Consider the following 11,124-nt stretch of genomic DNA (forward strand, 5'->3'; position numbering starts at 1 on the left):
AGTGGGAAGCAGCCGCATAGCACAGGGAGATCAGCTCGGTGCTTTGTGACCACCTAGAGGGGTGGGATAGGGGGGGGGGGAGGGAGGGAGAAGCAAGAGGGAAGAGATATGGGAACATATGTATATGTATAACTGATTCACTTTGTTGTAAAGGAGAAACTAACACTATTGTAAAACAGTTATACCACAATAAAGATGTAAAAAAAAAAAAAGCACTGATACATCAAAAATAATAAAAATAAAAATAAATAAAGTAATGACTGTTAGCTTATGTATTTATTGGCATTTTGTTCATTGTTTTTTGGATTATTTTTGTAGTTCTTTTTTCTTTCTTTTGCTCTCTCCCTTGTGATTTGATGACTATCTTTAGTGTTATATTTGGATTCCTTTCTTTTGTGTGTGTATCAGTTATAGACTTCTGGTTTGTTGTTACCATAAGGTTTATATATAGCAGTCTGTGTGTGTGTGTGTGTGTGTGTGTGTGTGTGTGTATGATTATTTTAAGTTGCTGATCTCTTAAGTTTGAACACATTTTAACAACCCTGCATTTTTACTCCACCCTGCCACATTTACAGTTTTTGACATCATATTTTACATCTTATTTTGAGTATCCCTTAGCTACTTATTGTGGATATAGATAATTTTTCTACCTTTTATTATTATTATTATTATTATTTTGTGGTACATGGGCCTCTCACTGTTGTGGCCTCTCCCGTTGCGGAGCACAGGCTCCGGATGTTCAGGCTCAGCGGCCATGGCTCACGGGCCCAGCCACTCCGCGGCACGTGGGATCCTCTCGGACCGGGGCACGAACCCATGTCCCGTGCATCGGCAGGCCGACTCTCAACCACTGCGCCACCAGGGAAGCCCTATTATTATTATTTTTAAAATATTTATTTGGTTGCACCAGGTCTTAGTTGCAGCAGGCAGTCTCCCTAGTTGCGGCTCGCGGGCTGCCTAGTTGCGGCTCGCTGGCTCCTTTTAGTTGCGGCATGTGGGCTCCTTAGTTCGGCAGGTAGGCTCCCCAGTTGCAGCTTGCTGTCTCCTTAGTTGTGGCTCGCTGGCTCCTTAGTTGTGGCATGCATGTGGGATCTAGTTCCCCAACCAGGGATCGAACCCAGGCCCCCTGCATTGGGAGCAGAGTCCCAACTACTGCACCACCAGGGAAGTCCAAATTTTTCTACTTTTGTCTTTTAAGCTTCCTACTAGCTTTATAAGTGGTTAATTTACTGCCTTTACTGTTTGTTTGCCTTTGCCAATGAGATTTTTCCTTTTGTAATTTTCATATTTGTAGTAGTAGCCTTTTCTTTTCTGCTTTGAGAAGTCTCTTTAACATTTCTTATAAATCTGGTTTTGTGGTGCTGAACTCTTAGCTTTTGCATGTCTGTAAAACTTTTGATCTTTCCTTCAAACTGGAAGGAAAGCTTTGCTGAGTAGTCTCCTTGGTTGTAGGGTTTTTTTCCATTCATCACGTTAAATGTATTGTGCCACTCCCTATGGCCTGCAGAGTTTCTCCTGAAAAGTCAGGTAACAGCCTTATGGGAGTTTCCTTGTATGTAACTTGTTTCTTTTCCCTTACTGCTTTTAATATTCTCTCTTTATCTTTAACTTTTGCTATTTTAATTACAGTGTGTCTTAATGTGGTCCTCTTTGGGTTGATCCTGTTTGGAGCTCTCTGTACTTCCTTGACCTGGATGTCTATTTCCTTTCCCAGGTTAGGGAAGTTTTCAGCTATTATGTCTTCAAATACGTTCTCTGTCACTTTTTCTCTCTTCTCCTTCTGGGACCTCTATAAAGTGAATGTTAGTACACTTGATGTTGTTTTGGAGGTCTCTTTAACTGTCCTCATTTTTAAAAATTCTTTTTTCTGTTCAGTTTGAGTGATTCCACTGCTCTCTCTTCCTGTTCTCTGATTTGTTCCTCTGTATCATCTGGCCTACTGTTGATTCCTTCTAGTGTGGTTTTAATTTCAGTTATTGTATTCTTCAACTATGTTTGGTTCTTCTTTGTATTTTCTAACTCTTTGTTAATCTTTTCACTATGTTCATCCATTCTTCTCCTGAGTTCTTTAAGCATCCTTATGATCATTACCTTAAGTTCTTTATTGTGTAGATTGCCTGCTTCCACTTCACTTAGTTCTTCCTTTGGGGTTTTATCTTGTTCCTTTGTTTGGAACATATTCCTCTGTCACCTCATTTTGGCTAATTCACTGTTTTCACTTTTCAATATTTGGTAGGCTTGATACATTTCCTAATCTTGGAGAAGTGGCCTTATGTAGGAAATGTCCTATGTGTCCCAGCAGAGCACTCCCCTCTGGTCACCAGAGCTATATGTTCTGGGGTTGCCCCATAGGTAGGTTGCATGGGCCCTTTTGTGTGGTATGCTGACTACTGTGGGCAATCTGGTAGGCATGGCTAGCCCCCGGTCTGGTTGGTTGCTATGCCCTGCCTTGTGTAGAGGCTGCCGGCCACTGATGGGCCAGGCCGTGTCACAAGGTGGCTGGTTACAGAGCCCCAGGGGGTCCCAGGGCTAGTTCTGGCCCACTGCTGGATGGAGCTGGGTCTCATGTTGGCTGGTTTGTATGCTAGGTGTCCCAGATCCCATGTTGGCCTGCTGGTGGGCGGGGCCAGTTCCTGACATAACTGTCTGCCATGTCCATGATGTCTTGAAGCTGGTGTTGGCTTTCTTTTGGGTGTGACTGGGGCCCAAGGGGTCCCAGGGCTGGTGACTGCCCACTGGTGCATGAGGCTGAGTCAAGGGGCTGGTGCTGGCCCACTGGTGAATATAGGCAGGTCCTGTGGTCTCTGGTTGCAGAACCAGGGCATCCTGAAGCTAGGGTCAGCCTGTTTGTGGATGGGGATGGGACATAGGGGGGTCCCAGGGCTAGTGCTGGCTCACTGGTGGGTGGACCCAGGTTCTGGGGTCTCTGGCTGCATGGCCCTGGAGATCTGGGGATTGATGTTGGCCAGTGGTTTGTGGGTCTGGGTCCTGGGTTAGCTGGGGGCTCTGGGGATCCTAAGGCTGCTTGATCTGCTGGTGGTTCAGGCTGTGTCCACCTGTTAGTAGCTTTGCCTGAGGTTTCCCAGTTCTGGTGCTGACAGGTTGGTGAGTGGGACCAGGTCCCAGCCCTGGTAAGAAGGAGGATTCCAAAATGGCGCTTTCTATCACCAGTGACCTTGTGGTGGCATGAGCTCCCCAAATTGGCTGCCACCAGCATCTGTGTCCCTAGTGTGAGTTCCAGTTGTCTCCTGTGTCTGCAGGAGGCTGTTCAAGTGGGTCTGACCCAGGCTTCTTTCAAATTACTGCTTCTGCCCTGTGTCTCAGAGCAGGTGGCATTTTGTGCACGCCCTTTAAAAGTGAAGTCTCTGTTTGCTACAGCCCTCTGGCTCTCCTGGAAGCAAGCCTTGCTGGTCTTCAAAGCCAGACGTCCTGGGGGCTCACCTTCTCAGTGGAGGAGCCCAATGTGGGGCTCGAACACCTCACTTCTCAGGGAGAATCTCTGTGATTCTAATTATCCTTCCGTTTGTGGATCGCCCACCCAGGGGTTTAGGCCTTGATTATACCGCATCTCTGCCCCTACTACCTGTCTTATTGTGCTTCCTTCTGTATAACTTTAGTTTTAGTAGATCTTTTCTGCTAGTCTTCAGGTCTTTCTCATAAACAGTTGCTCTGTAAATAGCTGTAAGTTTGGGTGTCCCTGGGAGGAGGTGAGCTCAGGGTCTTCCTACTCTGCCATCCAAAAGCATGATTTCTTGATACGGTGTTCTGGAAGCATTAATGGAAACAATACATTTGGATTATTTTGTTTAAATAAAGTACCATGGCTTTTAATTTCCATAGTATACAATATTTTGTGTGTCATTCAACCACATTGTACACTAAGATATTTTTGAAGATACATTAAGGAAGCAGGATTCTTTTCTGGAGTTGTGTCTTGGCTGTGACACTTTTGCAGATATTTTAAAGTTAATTTTAATTTTTATTAGTCGAACACATTTACATAATTCTCATTTGATCCTCAGGAAAACTCTGAGAGACAAATAGGACAAGAAATATTCTTGTTGTATGAGAAGTAAACTCGAGGTGGTTGTTTTTTGTTTATTTTTTGCGGTACGCGGGCCTCTCACTGTTGTGGCCTCTCCCGTTGCGGAGCACAGGCTCCGGACGCGCAGGCTCAGTGGCCATGGCTCACGGGCCCAGCTGCTCCGCGGCACGTGGGAGCTTCACGGACCGGGGCACGAACCCGTGTCCCCTGCATCGGCAGGCGGACTCTCAACCACTGCGCCACCAGGGAAGCCCTTAAACTTGAGGTTTTGAGTGGTGCCCAGCCCTGCAGAAAGTAGTGGAATCAGTAGGTACCAAATCTAGTGTCCTTTCTGTGGTACTCCTAGGACTAAATATGTAGGTTAGTGCAATTCTCATAAGTAGAAGAGATAGCAAGTATTTAAGTTGTTAAGTTTTTGCTTTTTAATTACACTGTTTTATCTTAAAACTATCTCCCTGATTTCTTAAGGAGTGTGTTATCAATAGATATCAGTAGATATCACTGAAACAAAACAGGGAAATGGTAAACTTTTGGAGATGTTGATCCTTGTAAGTAGCCCATCATCTTGCTGGGACACTGATATGAAGAATCACCCCTTTCACATGGATATCGTGGATCTAATGCAGTAGTTGAGCATCGTGCACTGAATACATATGCAGTCTTTTCCCTCTAGGTGGCTCTCTGGGTTTATATAGATATAGACTACTGAGAAATGTATTCTTCCTACCTTTATTTTACACTCTCTGCTCTGTGGGGCTATGAATTACATTTTAAGTAATTAAACCATGAAGTTCATGAATACATAACATCAGCCACTCAATTTAATACAAATTTGAAAAAAGGAATAAATTAGAACAGATGTTTGTTAATTACATGCCCGTAAATTGGGGTGGGGGGAAGGGGGAGAGACAGACAAGTTAACCTGTAATTACTTTGCACTGTGACTAGGTCTAGTAAGTAAAGAAGGTTTATTAGATTTCTATAATACACTTAATTTGTAGGATCTAATCATATGTACTCATTGTGAGATAAATTTCTTGAACATAGGCATAGTAATTTATCTGTATCTTTAATTTTTTATTTTAAAAACTTGGTTTGGAAAGGGAATAAAAATATTTTATTCTTATGGTAGTGCTGTGGTACTAAAAGAATTTTAAGGTTCACCAGCATATGTACTTGTCAATGCTCTCTTTTTCTCCCTGACCCCCTTTTTTTTTCTTTAATTTGCACTTTATTTATTTATTTATTATTTTTGGCTGTGTTGGGTCTTCGTTGCTGCGCGTGGTCTTTCTCTAGTTATGGTGAGCGGGGACTACTCTTCGTTGCAGTGCGTGGGCATCTCATTGCGGTGGCTTCTCTTTGCTGTGGAGCACAGGCTCTAGGCACACGAGCTCTAGTAGTTGTGGCACACGGGCTCAGTAGTTGTGGTTCTCAGGCTCTAGAGCACAGCAGGCTCAGTAGTTGTGGCGCACGGGCTTAGCTGCTCCGTGGCATGTGGGATCTTCCCGGACCAGGGCTTGAACCCATGTCCCCTGCATCGGCAGGCGGATTCTTAACCACTGCGCCACCAGGGAAGTCCCTCTCCCTGACCCTTTAAAAAAAAAAAAATTATTTATTTATTTTGTTGCACTGGGTCTTAGTTGCGGCACGCAAGATCTTTAGTTGTGGCATGTGGGATCTTTTAGTTGCAGCTTGCAGGATCTTTGTAGCGGCATGCAGGATCTTTAGTTGCGGCATGCAGGATCTAATTCCCTGACCAGGGATTGAACCTGGGACCCCTGCATTGGGAGCGCGGAGTCTTAACCATTGGACCACCCGGGAAGTCCCTCTCCCTGACCCTTTAATACTTTTATCCATAGTAATACGGCACTTGCTTTCACTACTGTGTATCAGAAGAACTTGGGACTTTGACCCCTTATTTTCCCCGACAGCTCTTCATTCCTTAACTGCTTTCTTCCCTTGGCATCTATGAAAAGGTCCCTGCTTTTACTCATTCCTCTCTTAATCATTTCTTGTTATGGGTACCTCTTAAATACTGGTGTCTAAACAGGCTTCGGTACTTGATTTTCTTCTCTTTCTACTTTATGTGTTATCTCTCCATGGACAGTTTCATTACCTCAGAGTTGTAGCTACCAGTATGTGCCATTGGTTTCCAAGTCCATGTCTCTAGCCCATTCCTTTCTACCTCCAAACCAAATTTTCACCTGCCTGCTGGGGCAGGCTTAGAGTAGGTATTCAATAAACATTTGTGCAATGGATGAATGTTTAGAACTTAGTGTCTACTCTCCCCCCAAACCAGTGTATCCTCTGTATTCTCTCTTTGTGAAACAACTTCCCAGGATCTAAAGTTGACTTGAAAGTGCTTGACTCCTTCTACTTTTCCTCACTCCACACTTAACTTCACAATTACCAGTTCCTACATATTTAGGTTTGGGAAAAGGGCTGACTTGGGTGTACTGCCCCCATCCTCCAGACCTGCTTTGATGACATTCTAGTCAGGCTTCTAATTTAGACCTAATCACAATGCAGTGTTCACTGCAACTTGAAAAGCTCACTTTTCTGTCTCATCTTTCCTCCTCATCTTTTTTCCTCATCTTTCATACCCCCAAGTTTGTAGGTATGTAATAAATAAATATCAATATTTGTCCTAATGTGCCTTATTTCCTTTTTCAAAGTTGTATTAGATGGAGTGGCTGATGTTATGGATTGATGTGCTTCATAGTTTATGCATCTTCGAGAGAGATGCTAACAGAAAGAGTATTTTTGAACCCTGCTCGTAAAAATCTAAGATTTGAGTGATGAATCAGTATTCACAGATAGCACTCAGAAGTGTTTCTTCTTAAATCCTTTAGGACTTGACCATACACAAAAACTTAAATAGTATTCAGAGTGAATTATTTTTAAGGACACACATATTGCTCGCTACATTAAATGATAAAACGATACCATTTGATACAATAGGGGCAGTGGTGTATATGTAGCCAACATAGAAATAGGTAAGGTATTATTTTTTTGGAATTGTCTAGGGTAGTAAATTAATGTATTTAAGTCAGAATGTCTCGTTATGTTTAAACCATTCTTTTGTAAGGCTGTAATATCTTAATCAGGTACAGTGGAAAACATAGCTTTTTGCATTTGGTTAAGAAGTCGTTTTTTTGTATTATTTTTGGTTTGGCATAGGCATAATTATCTCTTCTGCATTGGGGATAAAAGGGAAAAATCTATTTTAAGAAAATATTTACATACAATGTTGTGTGCCACTGTGGTGGCTGATGTTCTTGATCTTAGGAATCCTGCCTAGAATCTAGTCTTTTTATCTCTGAGTCATGTTGGGATTAATTGAAGAGCTATTGATAATGAATGCGTAGATCACCACTCATCTTCTCCCACTTTTCTGTGCCTCCGTAGGTACATGGACTGTATCGCACAACAGGTGCTAGTTTTGAGAAGGCCCAACAAGAGTTTGCAACAGGTGTGATGTCCAACAAAACTGTCCAGACTGCAGCTGCAAATGCAGCTTCAACCGCAGCAACTAGTGCAGCTCAGAATGCTTTCAAGGGTAACCAAATTTAGAGTCTTCAAACAATACATTGTTACCTTCCGACTGTACTTTTTTCTCCAGTTACTGTATTCTATAAATATTTTTTTTGTTCAAAACACAGTACACACAGCACGTATATTTCCTAACCACTTGTGCATGGGCTAAAACCAGAAAAACTTCCTTGTCTTATTATTTACCTGATAGTTTCTTAATATTTCAGTGCCCCTTGCAAAAAAAAAAAAAATTACATGCGAAATAAATATTCTCCATATTTTTTGGGGGATGAATGTTCAGAGAATTATTTCAGTGGTGACACACTGAAATTAACATGGCACTTATGATTAAAAATGCACTTAGTACTTGCTGCAGTCATTCTTTCAAGAGTCAGACGTAAGGATTACACATTGGAGCAGTAAAGCAATGCTTCATTCCTTTTCCTTATTTATATTGAAAGAAATAGTACATCAGAGACTTAGGGATTTTTAAATTGGCTTGCTTTTTAGCAGTTTCAGTCACCAGTGAAGAGCCTGTGTACATTTCATGGTAGGTAATGTAAATTTTATCTTTTTATTTTCTTTTTTTAGAGTAGTTGATATTTTGATAATCAGGCTCTGATCTTGCATGGTCACCATGTTTCTTAAAAGAATTAGTATTTTGGGTTATGCACTGCTTATGGTTGCAGGATTGGGGAGTTGTTTATAGAATCATAGAAGTGATTTTCTGTAATACTTTCTTTTAAATAAAAATTCACTGGGGTGCAATACGAGGATATAATATAATATGCAGTGCATTATCCAAAAGAAAAGGTAGATAATTGATGGAATAGAATGTAGTGATGATAATACCTTTTTGTTTTTAATTTTCAGTATTCATATCATAGTATAATATTACTGTATGGAAACTTTGGTATATTCTTGTGGCTACTCTTTTTAATTGAACTGAGATTGTGTTTGGCAGCTCTTTTCTGGGGTATGTGTGTGTAATTTTTAACAGAGGTATTAAAATCTAGCCTAACTCCATGTCCAAAAAGAACATAACAGTATTTAAGAAATTTTTCTTTTAGCCTCTCATGTCTAGTTGGCATTAAAAATAAAAAGACCCTGGCACTTCACATATACTTGAATCCCTAATGCACCTCAGTCTTTGAATTTTTGAGACAGACTGAATACATTAAAATTTGTAGCAACAGGAAAAATAAAACATTTAACTTGCATCAAGCAAGAAAATACAGATACAGTTGAATGCATTAATTATGAATATAATCATGTTAAAATTATTACTATGCAGCACAGAACTTCATTCTTATAGTATACTTGGGTTGAAACTTTGAGTCATTTTTAATAACTGATTAAATGACTTAAAGACATTTGTAAAGTCACAAGACTGTTGTTTTGGAAGTCATTAGCTAACCTAAAAGATTGAAGAATAATAAGTTTTCAACTTGATTTTGAAAAGTAAGGGTACTCTATTAGATTATATTATTTGAGACTAAAAAATTGGCTGGGTGTAAATGGTTAAATCACTTTTATTCTTCCCCCCAAATCTGGAGTTAAAATGAGTTTCATGCTGGGGGTAAGATGGTGAGTTCTATTTATGAAAGAAGCTTTGTGTGATACTAGATATAACACGGATCCATCCAGATGGTGTTTACATTTGATTTATTTGGGACTTTGTTGAAGTAATATACTTGGAAGATATTTCTTTTATTCTGATGAAAGTAGGATTCAGAGTATGAATTTAAAGGTGTTTTTATGAATATTTCTGATCAGTGATAATCTCTACTTACTTTCTCAACCAAATAAGCCAGTTCAAGATATTTAGAGTCTATAATCTTACTGAAAATCTGTCTCATCAGTATGCTTTGTTGAGTTTGGATTTTACAAACATTCAAAACATTAACCACAAAATACAGCAAAAGTACTTATGTCTGTCATTAATTCATCTCTCAAGTTCCTTTTGTTTTTCTTTAAACTGCAAAATGAAAACTTTATCATAGAGACTTTTGAAAAATACTGAGATACTTTCCTTCAAGAATTAGGAATGCTTCTCTCTATTCTGTAGAAATCCTCTATTGCTAAATAGCAAAGAATAATTACAACCAACTGTACCTTTTTTTGTTTGGATGAGGGAAATGTTTTAAATTCCAGTTATCTGGGTTAATACAAGCTTATAAGAGAAAAATGTTTTTTTAACATAAATATGCTTTAAAATGATGGCACTGCTTAACAGTTTAATAAGGTAGAGGGGTTTTTAATTCTTATAATCTCTATTCTCTTAACAATAATTATTAGTAAATAGTCACATTTGCATTCAGTAGAAGATTGGCACTTGTTAGTGTTTTATATTTAATATTAGCATTACCCAGTATCGCAATCATGAAATGGTCTTCACATTGTAAGGATCCATGTCATTTTTCAGTTGGTAATATTAAGTTTTGGCTATTTTATTTCAAACTAAAGTTTGAACACTGGAAAATCATTGCTCAGTGGTTTTTAATTTGGGACTTGGATTATTTATCTAGGGATGTTTGTATATTTTGTCAATGAGTAATATTGCGCTGCCATTACGGTGACTGTCATGGTTCTGTATAAATGCCCTCCATCTGTCCCTCTAATGTTGCATGTTTTCAGTGGTTTGGAAGTTTTGTATATTTATTGTATTAACACAGAGTGTCATACAATAAAATGCTGTTTACTGGATGTTTGTATAGTTTTAAATACTGTATTAGCACTTCAGAGGCAGAAATTATGCTGAGGGCCTAATGTATATAGAAATAACCACATTTAATTAAAAAAAAAATTTGTGTATAATTCTGTCACGTGCTACTAAACAAAATAAGTAATATAAAAGACTTAGTTAAAAACTCTCAGCAACGTAAAATGACAGTTTTTCTGTTGCTTTGGACCTTTGTAGGTAGTAGAACATGAGGTTCACTCATTAAATATTTTGACCACTTTAAGGTCAAAATACACAGACTGTCTAGCCGTTAGTGAGATTCAAAATGGAAAACCTGTTTTGTGGCCCAGATTTTTCCTTGTAGGTTAACATGGATGCCTCTGTACTAGTATTGTATTGATTTGATTGAACTTGTGTTCTGTTTTCTAGCCTTACTACCTGTTGTTGTTTTATGTACTGATGAAAGTACAAATTTGTGTACTGTTGGATTTTTCACTTGGCTATCTAAAGAGGATATAAAAATATAGTCTAAAATAATGTTCATGGTGAATCTTATTTGAGAAATACATGTTAAATTAAAATAGGAACAGCATTTTCAGTTTTCTGGGTGTTACCTAAAAGTGAGATTGGATTTTCATTGGATACAGTCCTTCTATAAATCATGTTGAGATAATGTATGGTTTGCATTTTAGAGGGGGTTTATGTTTAATTAAGTTTCTTAGTTTCTGTAAATCATTTGTAGTACTATAATGCTTATACAGTTGTTATTTTATCTTTTTCTGAAAACACTGACATTAGCATCTAATTTTATATCTTTATTGGTAAAAATCTACATTTAGACTGTTTATATACAGAATTTGTT

At 39.1% G+C, this 11,124-nt stretch overlaps 1 protein-coding gene across 5 annotated transcripts in view; it reads left to right on the plus strand.

Annotated features, from left to right (window-relative positions):
* The window catches only part of SCAMP1 (secretory carrier membrane protein 1), a 113,043-nt gene extending 102,758 nt beyond the window's left edge, over positions 1-10,285 (plus strand). For all 5 annotated transcript variants that reach the window (XM_028493001.2, XM_007129835.3, XM_055086628.1 and 2 more), the window contains one exon: positions 7,454-10,285. In XM_028493001.2, coding sequence (XP_028348802.1) covers positions 7,454-7,618 — 165 coding nt within the window. In that variant the 3' untranslated portion in view covers positions 7,619-10,285. The remainder of the gene's footprint in view (positions 1-7,453) is intronic.
* Positions 10,286-11,124: the final 839 nt, after the last annotated feature.

Source organism: Physeter macrocephalus, chromosome 8 (genome assembly GCF_002837175.3).
Source record: "Physeter macrocephalus isolate SW-GA chromosome 8, ASM283717v5, whole genome shotgun sequence".
NCBI lineage: Eukaryota > Metazoa > Chordata > Mammalia > Artiodactyla > Physeteridae > Physeter > Physeter macrocephalus.